At 40.3% G+C, this 15,279-nt stretch overlaps 1 protein-coding gene across 1 annotated transcript in view; it reads right to left on the bottom strand.

Annotated features, from left to right (window-relative positions):
* Nucleotides 1-396: 396 nt before the first annotated feature.
* The window catches only part of KIAA1755 (KIAA1755 ortholog), a 141,816-nt gene continuing 126,933 nt past the window's right edge, over nt 397-15,279 (bottom strand). Inside the window, exons 20-21 of the mRNA XM_089673365.1 lie at nt 11,498-11,740; nt 397-854 (exon numbers count right to left, since the gene is read on the bottom strand). Of these exons, the coding sequence (XP_089529491.1) occupies nt 700-854; nt 11,498-11,740 (398 nt within the window). The 3' untranslated portion in view covers nt 397-699. The remainder of the gene's footprint in view (nt 855-11,497; nt 11,741-15,279) is intronic.

Below are 15,279 nucleotides of genomic sequence, written 5' to 3'. Positions count from 1 at the left end.
TGCATACACGCCCCAGACATTAAACCTTCTGAAGACCTTTGGGATGAACTGGAACACCAATTGAGAGCCAGGTCTTTTCATCCAACATCATTACCTGACCTCACGATGCTCCTCTGGCTGAATGGGCAAAAATCCCACAGACAACTGGGCAAGATTCCCACAGAATAACTGACTTTTGGCCAAATATTAAGCCTTCCCAGAAGAGTGGAAGGCCAAAGAGGGTTCCAACTCTATATTAATGTCAATGAATTAGAATGGGATACCCAACAAGCTCATAAAGGTGTGATGGTCAGGTGTGTACAAACGTTTAGCCGTATCAATATATAAAATGTATGTGTAACATTCATAGACAGTGTATACAGACAAACATTTCCAAATTCAATAAAAAGTAAAGCCTTTCAGATTTGCAACCCAGTGCAATTAACTCTTTATTTCATCAGATATTTTAGACTCAAAGAGACCAGATGAAATGTTCCAAAATAAATATATGTATCTGGCTAAAGGCAGGAAAAGAATTTCTAAAGAGCCCTTTTAAATATCACTCAGCCACACAGAAATTTGAGATTACATTGTTACAGAGTTCTAGTGTCCACCAGAACTTCACATTTATTTACATATATAAGAAAGTCATATAAATAGAACAGATGAGTTATGTAGACATTTGGATGATTGGGAAGAGTGCTCCCTAGTTCATTGCTCTCATGGGATGTTGTTTGCTGGGGGCTTGTCCATAGCATGATGAGTACGCCAGCAGTCCAAGGGATAACACATGTTGTTATGGCTAAGTGGTGGATGGCTGGAATCTGGTGAGCTGAATCCACTCACGCTTCCCTCGGAGGAGCCCGAACTGGCCGCTGAAATACATCACAAAAAAAAACAATTATCGATCAGATAATTTCTGTGTAACATATAGTGAAATTACTTTATTACATATAAAATATAGCAAGCTGAATTGTTAAACCAGAAGGAAGGAAAACAAAAGTGCTCCTTATATTAACCAGAAAACTGTTAAGGAAGCAAACAAAAAAAGTACTGCTCTCATGCTCCTATCATTGACGTCATCCAACAGGACATGTAACAAACTGCTGTTAGATACTTTTACAAGCATCAGGTGTTTTTTCTACAAAAACGCTGCTGCCAGAAGGACGACTTCTAGGAGAGTTTTTTTAACGTCCTTGTCACGGTTCGCACGGTCGCCGCCACCAGCATGCGACAATCGCACGACTGCGACTAACAGTAATACATCACGCCCGCGTTGTCAGACCCCAGACCTTCTCACCAACTCGTGACCGAAGGACCGGCTGATCTAAAACCGCAGTGTGACACGCGTAACAAGGCCCCACCCAGCTGCACCCTGCACAGCGATTGTCCAGCTAATGGGTTACAATCGGTGCCTGCAGCCTGAATGCGCTTGTTACTGGGTCGGGTTAATTACGCAACTAACCCTTTCAAACTGCCACCACCGTCTTTGGTACAGAGAAGACGGAAACTCTGTCAGAAATACACTATACTGATTGAAAAGTGACCTGTCCAATATGGTCAACTACAGGCTAATTGGGCAGGGAGTAAACAAACACAGTATTGTCTCTTCAAAGGGCAGGAATTCGTGAATTGCAAGTAAGCGCTTAAAAACAGTTTAACACTTTCAGAAAGAAAGATTTATTACTAAAAGATTCAAACAGGTGCAATACAATATTTACAAAGAGATGTCACAAAAATATATATATATGTATATAAAGATACAGCCAAGAGATATTAGGAAGTAAGTTACAGGGTTAAGTTATTTGCCCATATGCCTTGGTTTGCAGATCCAAGTTGCAGAGCAGGATGATTCTTTGATCTCCTTTTGTTACGATGTTCAGCTGAGGAGATGTGTTACACTCTAACTTGCAGGCTTGCTAGCCTGTCTCTTTTTAAAAATCCCCCTGAAAGGGGGGGTTGCTCTCGCTACGATGTGTTGGGAGGGGTCAGGAGAACTCTGAGTTCGAACGCACATCTGTCATAATTAGAGATGAGCGAATCGAACCAGGCGAACCGGAATTCGAGTCGAATTTCAGGAAATATTCGATTCGCGGCGAAACCGAAATTTTGCCTACTTCGGGTGCGCGAATCGAACATTTCCCGATCAGCCGGCAAAAGTGTCTCTGCAGTGAGCTCCGCTATTTCTGACAGTTCTCTGACAGAAGGAACACATGTTTAGCGGTTGAAACATTGTATCTATTAGTTTACATTTAGGATACAGATGTTTGAACCACTGTTCATGTGAAGAAGCTGTGAGAGAACTGTCAGAAATAGAGGAACTCTGCACATACACTTTTTGCCGGCTTGGAATTATTCTTCTTTTCATCCTACTTCTTCTTCTTCATCTTCATCCTCAGAAGAAGAGGATGAGGATGAGGATGAAGAAGAAGAAGAAGAAGTAGGATGAAAAGAAGAATAATTCCAAGCCGGCAAAAAGTGTATGTGCAGAGTTCCTCTATTTCTGACAGTTCTCTCACAGCTTCTTCACATGTACAGCGGTTGAAACATCTGTATCCTAAATGGAAACTAATAGATACAATTAGTAAACTAATTTGTATCTATTAGTTTCCATTTAGGATACAGATGTTTCAACCGCTGTACATGTGAAGAAGCTGTGAGAGAACTGTCAGAAATAGAGGAACTCTGCACATACACTTTTTGCCGGCTTGGAATTATTCTTCTTTTCATCCTACTTCTTCTTCTTCTTCTTCATCCTCATCCTCATCCTCTTCTTCTGAGGATGAGGATGAGGATGAAGAAGAAGAAGAAGCAGTAGGATGAAAATAAGAATAATTCCAAGCCGGCAAAAAGTGTATGTGCAGAGTTCCTCTATTCTGCAGATACACTTAGAGGAGCTCTGCACATACACTTTTTGCCTGTTTGGAATTAATCTTATTTTCATCCTACTTCTTCTTCTTCTTCTTCTTCTTTATCCTCATCCTCAGAAGAAGAAGAAGAGGATGAAGAAGAAGAAGAAGTAGGATGAAAATAAGAATAATTGCAAGCCGGCAAAAAGTGTATGTGCAGAGTTCCTCTATTCTGCAGATACACTTAGAGGAGCTCTGCACATACACTTTTTGCCGGCTTGGAATTAATCTTATTTTCATCCTACTTCTTCTTCTTCTTCTTCTTCTTCATCCTCATCCTCAGAAGAAGAAGAAGAGGATGAGGATGAGGATGAAGAAGAAGAAGAAGAAGAAGAAGAAGAAGAAGTAGGATGAAAATAAGAATAATTCCAAGCCGGCAAAAAGTGTATGTGCAGAGCTCCTCTAAGTGTATCTGCAGAGCTCCTCTAAGTGTATCTGCAGAATAGAGGAACTCTGCACATACACTTTTTGCCGGAAACCGCTGTATGGAGGGAATGTCATGGAACTGTCAGAAATAGACTATTAATGACAGTTCTGGGACTGTCCTTCCATACAGCGGTTGAAACATTGTATGTATTTGTTTCCATAAATGGATCCATTTATGGAAACAAATACATACAATGTTTCAACCGCTGTATGGAAGGACAGTCCCAGAACTGTCATAAATAGTCTATTTCTGACAGTTCTATGACATTCCCTCCATACAGCGGTTGAAACAGCTGTATGGAGTGAATGTCCCAGAACTGTCAGAAATAGACTATTTATGACAGTTCTGGGACATTCACTCCATACAGCGGTTGAAACATTGTATCTATTTTTTTCCATAAATGACATTCTGCAGATACACTTAGAGGAGCGCTGCAGATACACTTTTTGCCGGCTTGGAATTATTCTTATTTTCATCCTACTTCTTCTTTTTCTTCTTATGAGGATGAAGAAGAAGAAGTAGGATGAAAATAAGATTAATTCCAAGCCGGCAAAAAGTGTATCTGCAGCGCTCCTCTAAGTGTATTTGCAGAATATCATTTATGGAAAAAAATAGATACAATGTTTCAACCGCTGTATGGAAGGACAGTCCCAGAACTGTCATAAATAGTCTATTTCCGACAGTTCTGGGACATTCACTCCATACAGCTGTTTCAACCGCTGTATGGAGGGAATGTCATGGAACTGTCAGAAATAGACTATTAATGACAGTTCTGGGACTGTCCTTCCATACAGCGGTTGAAACATTGTATGTATTTGTTTCCATAAATGGATCCATTTATGGAAACAAATACATACAATGTTTCAACCGCTGTATGGAAGGACAGTCCCAGAACTGTCATTAATAGTCTATTTCTGACAGTTCTATGACATTCCCTCCATACAGCGGTTGAAACAGCTGTATGGAGTGAATGTCCCAGAACTGTCAGAAATAGACTATTTCTGACAGTTCTGGGACAATCACTCCATACAGCTGTTTCAACCGCTGTATGGAGGGAATGTCATGGAACTGTCAGAAATAGACTATTAATGACAGTTCTGGGACTGTCCTTCCATACAGCGGTTGAAACATTGTATGTATTTGTTTCCATAAATGGATCCATTTATGGAAACAAATACATACAATGTTTCAACCGCTGTATGGAAGGACAGTCCCAGAACTGTCATAAATAGTCTATTTCTGACAGTTCTATGACATTCCCTCCATACAGCGGTTGAAACAGCTGTATGGAGTGAATGTCCCAGAACTGTCAGAAATAGACTATTTATGACAGTTCTGGGACATTCACTCCATACAGCGGTTGAAACATTGTATCTATTTTTTTCCATAAATGACATTCTGCAGATACACTTAGAGGAGCGCTGCAGATACACTTTTTGCCGGCTTGGAATTATTCTTATTTTCATCCTACTTCTTCTTTTTCTTCTTATGAGGATGAGGATGAAGAAGAAGAAGTAGGATGAAAATAAGATTAATTCCAAGCCGGCAAAAAGTGTATCTGCAGCGCTCCTCTAAGTGTATTTGCAGAATGTCATTTATGGAAAAAAATAGATACAATGTTTCAACCGCTGTATGGAAGGACAGTCCCAGAACTGTCATAAATAGTCTATTTCCGACAGTTCTGGGACATTCACTCCATACAGCTGTTTCAACCGCTGTATGGAGGGAATGTCATAGAACTGTCAGAAATAGACTATTAATGACAGTTCTGGGACTGTCCTTCCATACAGCGGTTGAAACATTGTATGTATTTGTTTCCATAAATGGATCCATTTATGGAAACAAATACATACAATGTTTCAACCGCTGTATGGAAGGACAGTCCCAGAACTGTCATTAATAGTCTATTTCTGACAGTTCCATGACATTCCCTCCATACAGCGGTTGAAACAGCTGTATGGAGTGAATGTCCCAGAACTGTCAGAAATAGACTATTTCTGACAGTTCTGGGACAATCACTCCATACAGCTGTTTCAACCGCTGTATGGAGGGAATGTCATGGAACTGTCAGAAATAGACTATTAATGACAGTTCTGGGACTGTCCTTCCATACAGCGGTTGAAACATTGTATGTATTTGTTTCCATAAATGGATCCATTTATGGAAACAAATACATACAATGTTTCAACCGCTGTATGGAAGGACAGTCCCAGAACTGTCAGAAATAGTCTATTTCTGACAGTTCTGGGACATTCACTCCATACAGCTGTTTCAACCGCTGTATGGAGGGAATGTCATAGAACTGTCAGAAATAGACTATTAATGACAGTTCTGGGACTGTCCTTCCATACAGCGGTTGAAACATTGTATGTATTTGTTTCCATAAATGGATCCATTTATGGAAACAAATACATACAAGTTCTGGGACTGTCCTTCCATACAGCGGTTGAAACATTGTATGTATTTGTTTCCATAAATGGATCCATTTATGGAAACAAATACATACAATGTTTCAACCGCTGTATGGAAGGACAGTCCCAGAACTGTCATTAATAGTCTATTTCTGACAGTTCTATGACATTCCCTCCATACAGCGGTTGAAACAGCTGTATGGAGTGAATGTCCCAGAACTGTCGGAAATAGACTATTTATGACAGTTCTGGGACTGTCCTTCCATACAGCGGTTGAAACATTGTATCTATTTTTTTCCATAAATGACATTCTGCAAATACACTTAGAGGAGCGCTGCAGATACACTTTTTGCCGGCTTGGAATTAATCTTATTTTCATCCTACTTCTTCTTCTTCATCCTCATCCTCATAAGAAGAAAAAGAAGAAGTAGGATGAAAATAAGAATAATTCCAAGCCGGCAAAAAGTGTATCTGCAGCGCTCCTCTAAGTGTATCTGCAGAATGTCATTTATGGAAAAAAATAGATACAATGTTTCAACCGCTGTATGGAGTGAATGTCCCAGAACTGTCATAAATAGTCTATTTCTGACAGTTCTGGGACATTCACTCCATACAGCTGTTTCAACCGCTGTATGGAGGGAATGTCATAGAACTGTCAGAAATAGACTATTTATGACAGTTCTGGGACTGTCCTTCCATACAGCGGTTGAAACATTGTATGTATTTGTTTCCATAAATGGATCCATTTATGGAAACAAATACATACAATGTTTCAACCGCTGTATGGAAGGACAGTCCCAGAACTGTCAGAAATAGTCTATTTCTGACAGTTCTGGGACATTCACTCCATACAGCTGTTTCAACCGCTGTATGGAGGGAATGTCATAGAACTGTCAGAAATAGACTATTAATGACAGTTCTGGGACTGTCCTTCCATAGAGCGGTTGAAACATTGTATGTATTTGTTTCCATAAATGGATCCATTTATGGAAACAAATAGATACAATGTTTCAACCGCTCTATGGAAGGACAGTCCCAGAACTGTCATTAATAGTCTATTTCTGACAGTTCTATGACATTCCCTCCATACAGCGGTTGAAACAGCTGTATGGAGTGAATGTCCCAGAACTGTCAGAAATAGACTATTTATGACAGTTCTGGGACATTCACTCCATACAGCGGTTGAAACATTGTATCTATTTTTTTCCATAAATGACATTCTGCAGATACACTTAGAGGAGCGCTGCAGATACACTTTTTGCCGGCTTGGAATTATTCTTATTTTCATCCTACTTCTTCTTTTTCTTCTTATGAGGATGAGGATGAAGAAGAAGAAGTAGGATGAAAATAAGATTAATTCCAAGCCGGCAAAAAGTGTATCTGCAGCGCTCCTCTAAGTGTATTTGCAGAATGTCATTTATGGAAAAAAATAGATACAATGTTTCAACCGCTGTATGGAAGGACAGTCCCAGAACTGTCATAAATAGTCTATTTCTGACAGTTCTGGGACATTCACTCCATACAGCTGTTTCAACCGCTGTATGGAGGGAATGTCATAGAACTGTCAGAAATAGACTATTAATGACAGTTCTGGGACTGTCCTTCCATACAGCGGTTGAACCATTGTATCTATTTGTTTCCATAAATGGATCCATTTATGGAAACAAATACATACAATGTTTCAACCGCTGCATGGAAGGACAGTCCCAGAACTGTCATTAATAGTCTATTTCTGACAGTTCCATGACATTCCCTCCATACAGCGGTTGAAACAGCTGTATGGAGTGAATGTCCCAGAACTGTCAGAAATAGACAGAAACTGTCACAGAACTGTCCTTCTTCTCATCCTTCTCCTTCTTCTCATCCTTCTTCTCATCCTTCTTCTTCTTCTCATCCTTCTCCTTCTCCTTCTTCTCATCCTTCTCCTTCTCCTTCTTCTCATCCTTCTCCTTCTTCTCATCCTTCTCCTTCTCCTTCTTCTCATCCTTCTCCTTCTCCTTCTTCTCATCCTTCTCCTTCTCCTTCTTCTCATCCTTCTCCTTCTCCTTCTTCTCATCCTTCTCCTTCTCCTTCTTCTCATCCTTCTCCTTCTCCTTCTTCTCATCCTTCTCCTTCTCCATCTTCTCATCCTTCTCCTTCTTCTCATCCTTCTCCTTCTCCTTCTTCTCATCCTTCTCCTTCTCCATCTTCTCATCCTTCTCCTTTTCCTTCTTCTCATCCTTCTCCTTCTGCTTTTCCTTCTCCTTCTCCTTCTCCTTCTTCTCATCCTTCTCCTTCTTCTCATCCTTCTCCTTCTTCTCATCCTTCTCCTTCTCCTTCTTCTCATCCTTCTCCTTCTTCTCATCCTTCTCCTTCTTCTCATCCTTCTCCTTCTCCTCATCCTTCTCCTTCTTCTCATCCTTCTCCTTCTCCTTCTTCTCATCCTTCTCCTTCTCCTTCTTCTCATCCTTCTCCTTCTCCATCTTCTCATCCTTCTCCTTCTCCTTCTTCTCATCCTTCTCCTTCTTCTCATCCTTCTCCTTCTTCTCATCCTTCTCCTTCTTCTCATCCTTCTCCTTCTCCTCATCCTTCTCCTTCTCCTTCTTCTCATCCTTCTCCTTCTCCTTCTTCTCATCCTTCTCCTTCTCCTTCTTCTCATCCTTCTCCTTCTTCTCATCCTTCTCCTTCTCCTTCTCTTTCCTCATCTCCAAGGGCATTTAAATTAAAGGTACAGTGTTCTGCACTAATTTAAAGGCTCTCTGAAGCCTAGAAACCCTTTTTATAAGTCATCTTCGTAGCGAAGAAATTCGCATCGAATCGAATTTCACACTGGAATTCGCCGAATCAGCCGAATCGAATTTTTGAGAAATTCGCTCATCTCTAGTCATAATCCATGACATGAAACATACAGTTGACCTGAGGAATGTTCAATTAATTGCTGGTCAGTTTTATGATGTGTGGGCCTACACAGTTTTGGGTGACGAAGGTTACACTTCAGCAGACTGCCTGGCACCTGGACTCAGGATGTCTTAACCTGGTTGACCCACACCATCTGTCAGGATATAACGTTTGGAGTTGGAATTACGCGTCCAACTTTGATGAGCTAGTTTGCTACAGTCCTGTCTGCATGAGGCCTAAGTCACAAAGCGGACTTTACAACCGCTTTCAACATAAAAAAGTCATAGCAATGTGCCGCAATTTCATGAGGTTTCAGGAAGGTTGTGGCACAGCCCCATGAAAGTTAATGAGAAGCTGCATGTCTTTGTTTAGGTGTTCGATCTGGGGGGGGGGGTGGTTTAATCATGGCTCAACTGCCTGATTTTACTGCAGACTAGCCAAGTGTTTGAGCAAGCCCTGAAGATGTTTTGGTTGTATTTGAGCTGAAATGCATGTTGGTGCAGTAAAATTCACGTTGTTTTCTCTGTAACACAACGCTGCAACATAAAATATAAAAACAGAGGCGATTGATTTGTTGCAGCTTCCCTGTGGTTTCTGACATTATACCGCGGGGAAATGCTTAGACGTCAAGGCAGCCTGAAAGATAAAAGGACTTGACTTGAAAGAAATAAGATATATTTTCTTCTAGCATCACAACTAATGCATATTTTCACAATATTAGTGGCTTCATGGGAAAAGCAGAGCTGGCCGGTGTAATCCAAATTGTAGGACATAAGAGTGGAGGTTTTTCCTATAAATGATCATTTGTTTCCTCTTCATGTTATAAAGTATGCAGTACAGGAGCCGACTGACCATTTGGAAACTTGGGCACTGCCCGAGGACCTGGGGTCAGTAGGGGGCCCCATGAGATGCCCCTGGTACCTTTTTCATAGGCTTTTTTGAGTTTGGGCAAGGACACAGGGGCCCTACGATCCCCTATTGCCCAGGGGTCCCATGAGTTGTCAGTCCGTCCCTGATGCAGTATAATGTGTCACCCACACGGATGCTGAGGACTGCACACCAGGAATGTGGAATAGACTCCCTCAAGAGTTGGTTCTGGTCAGCTCAGTGAATTGCTTTAAAAAAGGCCTGGATTCTTTCTTGGATACACAGAATATAACTGGATACTAATATTTATAGGTAAAGTTGATCCAGGGAATATCCGATTGCCTCTCGGGGGATCAGGAAGGAATTTTTTTTCCAGCAGAAGCAAATTGGATCATGCTTTGCTGGGTTGTTTTGCCTTCCTCTGGATCAACTGTGGGTATAGGATTATAACTTTTTTTTTTTTATGGTTGAACTGGATGGACTTTTGTCTTTTTTCAGCCAAACTAACTATGTAACTATGATTTAAACTGCCCAAAGACCCAATTTTTTTTTCTTTTTTGACTTTACTACCATTTTAAATGAGGCAGTGAGAAGGCAACATTTCACATTCCAGTTGCCTGTCAACCACCCTCTGAAAAGAGATCCACCTTGGAATTGAAGTAGATGTAATACAGAACTGAATCACATTTAGGGCTCATGTACACTGCAGCTGATAAACTCACGTTTAGGAGCTGTTCAGCGTTTCTTTTGGTAGCCCGTCAACTCTCCCTAATGTTTCCTATATGTCCATATACACATCTTCGTTTACAGTCCATTACAGGCATTTGAGTTTACAGTCATTTTTTTAATGCAGAAAACTTGCGTTCAGCAGTCGATTTTATCAGCGTTTCAAACGCAAAAAGCTTCTAAACGCGGCAAATCTCTTTTATATGCATTTGCATCTGAAAATTGTTTTTAACTCTTCCAGTTCCCAATGCTGTCCAGAGCCTTTTTTCATCATGAAAAATGCCTGCAAAGCGTTTTCAAGATACTCAGATGGACAAAACACTGAACACAGGATGTTCCTACCAAGCTTGTCACACATTGTAATGACCAATTCACACCTCAGACCTCTCCCACCCTTGGAAACAAAAGATATGTTATTGACCATTCACACCTCAAATTCCTCATGAAGACCCCCTGCCAGGTGACCTTAATAACTGATTCCACCAGACACCTTTCCCACCCTTGGGAACAAAATAAATGTTAATGAGCAACTCACACCTAAGCTAATCTCAACACGTACTTCTGTCTCTGCTTCTACTCTCTGTATATCTCTGAAACAGTCTGAAATAGTTAATAATTTACCACTTTTCAGTGCATTCTGAGCATTTGGGAGGTTCTCCTGTGCTTAAAAATGCTTCTAAATGCAAACGCACATAAACGTGTTATGCAAACACGGCTAAACAGACGTTTTTTAGCCTATGTTTTCCAGCAGTCAGTTTCCATCATTCAGACGTGTCCCATGTACATGGGGACTTCGTTTGTTAAAGAATTGTGCATCATAAACAATATTTAATGAAAAACATTTGTTTGTATCATTTTTCATTCTTTGTTGCATCTCAGTGCTGCTTTCCTCTTGAACCCTTTTTTGCCCACACTCCCTGTCTACATGCACACCAGCAATAACCACATGGCATTTCCTAAGGTGTTTGCCCAGCTCCTCCATTCACAGAAGTCGTACTAACAGCAATGCCCTGTGGGACGTTTACAAAAAAGCCAGAGCTGGGCTTTAACTGCTAGCAATAGTATGATTGGGCTACTAAAGATCTCGCATGTGACACATGAGACCTTAGACTGGACACCCAGATCTGACAAAGAGAGAAGCAACAGTTGGGGGAAAAGTGGAGAGATGGAACAGCAGTTTGTTCACATTCCTTGTAAATAAAGCTTAGAGAATTTCTAACTTTGCATCACATTGATGAAAAATATATGAAAAGTAACACATAAAATTGTACAGCATGCACAATGATCATCACTTTACTCACTTAAGAAAACGTTGGCCTCCTTTTCATGGAGGGGTTCTGCCCTACAGCATCTCCAGGGCATGTCGGATCCAGGACAACCATGCTGGGGGCTGAGAGAACCGCGGCCAGAGGAGGTGGAGGAGCACCCGCCTAGAGAAACGGCACTGCTAGCGCTGCTTCTGGAGCCCACTGACATGGAGCGGAGTGGAGGAGGAGATGTGGGGAATGGTAAAGCGATGGCTGGAGAGGAGTGGAGATTTTCATCTGATAAAAGCAAAGTGGGAAAGATTAATACTTACAACACGGATTCACAGCTTTCCTCAAGCTCACCAACATGTCTTGATTTACCAAAGTCCACATAGAATTACAGACGTGGTAATTCGTTTAGAAGTCGGAGCCACATCTTTATGCTTCAAAGCGAAGAGCTTACTATCATATTCATTTATTCTGAATTTATTCTCTCTTAAGAAGAGGAGATAACCATGTATAATACATAAGGGGGATATGATCTCCATGTATAATACATAAGGGGGATATGATCTCCATGTATAATACATAAGGGGGGATATGATCACCATGTATAATACATAAGGGGGGGATATGATCTCCATGTATAATACATAAGGGGGGATATGATCTCCATGTATAATACATAAGGGGGGATATGATCTCCATGTATAATACATAAGGGGGGATATGATCTCCATGTATAATACATAAGGGGGATATGATATCCATGTATAATACATAAGGGGGATATGATCTCCATGTATAATACATAAGGGGGGATATGATCTCCATGTATAATACATAAGGGGGGATATGATCTCCATGTATAATACATAAGGGGGGATATGACCTCCATGTATAATACATAAGGGAGATATGATCTCCATGTATAATATATAAGGGGGGATATGATCTCCATGTATAATACATAAGGGGGATATGATCTCCATGTATAATACATAAAGGGGGATATGATCTCCATGTATAATATATAAGGGGGATATGATCACCATGTATAATACATAAGGGGGATATGATCTCCATGTATAATACATAAAGGGGGATATGATATCCATGTATAATACATAAGGGGGGATATGATCTCCATGTATAATACATAAGGGGGGATATGATCTCCATGTATAATACATAAGGGGGATATGATCTCCATGTATAATACATAAAGGGGGATATGATCTCCATGTATAATACATAAGGGGGGATATGATCTCCATGTATAATACATAAGGGGGGATATGATCTCCATGTATAATGCATAAGGGGGGGATATGATCACCATGTATAATACATAAGGGGGGATATGATCTCCATGTATAATACATAAGGGGGGATGTGATCTCCATGTATAATACATAAGGGCGGATATGATCACCATGTATAATACATAAGGGGGGATGTGATCTCCATGTATAATACATAAGGGGGGATGTGATCTCCATGTATAATACATAAGGGGGATATGATCTCCATGTATAATACATAAGGGGGGATATGATCTCCATGTGTATACATAAGGGGGATATGATCTCCATGTATAATACATAAGGGGGGATATGATTTCCATGTATAATACATAAGGGGGGATATGATCTCCATGTATAATACATAAGGGGGGGGATATGATCTCCATGTGTAATACATAAGGGGGGATATGATTTCCATGTATAATACATAAGGGGGGATATGATTTCCATGTATAATACATAAGGGGGGATATGATCTCCATGTATAATACATAAGAGGGATATGATCTCCATGTATAATACATAAGGGGGATATGATCTCCATGTATAATACAAAAGGGGGGATATGATCTCCATGTATAATACATAAGGGGGGGTATGATCTCCATGTATAATACATAAGGGGGGATATGATCTCTATGTATAAGCCATACGGGGGATGTGATCTCCATGTATAATACATAAGGGGGATATGATCTCTATGTATAGTACATAAGGGGGGATATGATCTCCATGTATAATACATAAGGGGGGATATGATCTCCATGTATAATAGATAAGGGGGATATGATCTCAATGTATAATACATAAGGGGGGATATGATCTCCATGTATAATACATAAGGGGGGATATGATCTCCATGTATAATACATAAGGGGGATATGATCTCCATGTATAATAGATAAGGGGGATATGATCTCCATGTATAATACATAAGGGGGGGCGGGATATGATCTCCATGTATAATACATAATGGGGATATGATCACCATGTATAATACATAAAGGGGGATATGATCACCATGTATAATACATAAGGGGGGATATGATCTCCATGTATAATACATAAGGGGGGATATGATCTCCATGTATAATACATAAGGGGGATATGATCTCCATGTATAATAGATAAGGGGGATATGATCTCAATGTATAATACATAAGGGGGGATATGATCTCCATGTATAATACATAAGGGGGGATATGATCTCCATGTATAATACATAAGGGGGATATGATCTCCATGTATAATAGATAAGGGGGATATGATCTCCATGTATAATACATAAGGGGGGGCGGGATATGATCTCCATGTATAATACATAATGGGGATATGATCACCATGTATAATACATAAAGGGGGATATGATCACCATGTATAATACATAAGGGGGGATATGATCTCCATGTATAATACATAAGGGGGGATATGATCTCCATGTATAATACATAAGGGGGGATATGATCTCCATATATAATACATAAGGGGGGATATGATCTCCATGTATAATACATAAGGGGAATATGATCTCCATGTATAATACATAAGGGGAATATGATCTCCATGTATAAATACATCAGTGGTTCATATAGTGAACTCGGTGTAGAGCTATTCACCCTGAGGTCATCACAGAGGACAAGGCGGCACTCTTTACGTCTGGAGGAAAAGAAATTTAATCTCCAAACACGGAAAGGTTTCTTCACAGTGAGAGCTGTGAACATGTGGAATAGACTCCCTCAAGAGTTGGTTCTGGCCAGCTCAGTGGATTTAAAAAAGTCCTGGATTCTTTCTTAGATACACAGAATATAACTAGTTACTAACATTTATAGGTAAAGTTGATCCAGGGAATAATCGATTGCCTCTCGGGGGATCAGGAAGGAATATTTTTCCCCTGCAGGAGCAAATTGGATCGTGCTTTGCTGGGGTTTTTTGCCTTCCTCTGGATCAACTGTGGGTATAGGATTATAACTTTTTTTTTTTTTTTTTTTATGGTTGAACTGGATGGACTTTTGTCTTTTTTCAGCCAGATGAACTATGTAACTATGTAACAGTCACCTTAATGCAAAGCTTCACGCTAACCCTCCATGTAACCCTGGTATCAACCCTACTTGTAACACACTTACCCACCTTCTAACTCTAACACTAATCCTTTCTGTAATCCTTACACTAACTATCCTTGTAATTCCAACACTGATCCTTTTTGTAACCCTCACACTTACCCTTCCTGTAAAAAAAACAATAATCCTCTCTGTAATCCTAACATTAGCCCTTCTAGTAAGTCTAACACTAAGCTTCCCTGTAACGTTAACCCTTATTTCAGGGGGTGGTAAAAACAGGTGGTCCAGTCACAGTTTTGCTGCCCTCTGACTGCCTAACTAAAACCTAACATGTGGAGGGCTATATAATGCTGCAGCTTCGTTGGTTTGCATGCCAATAGATTTACCACTGCTTGTTGAGTTGACAGGAGGAACTGTCAAACTCGCCCATTCAAGTCAATAGGGTGGGTTAGTTCCAGGGCCAGGACAAGGG

The sequence above is a fragment of the Staurois parvus genome, unplaced genomic scaffold (genome assembly GCF_062004578.1).
Source record: "Staurois parvus isolate SC_StPar_1 unplaced genomic scaffold, SC_StPar_1.0 ptg000137l, whole genome shotgun sequence".
Classification (NCBI taxonomy): Eukaryota; Metazoa; Chordata; class Amphibia; order Anura; family Ranidae; genus Staurois; species Staurois parvus.
This window is presented reverse-complemented; position numbering and strand designations above follow the sequence as displayed.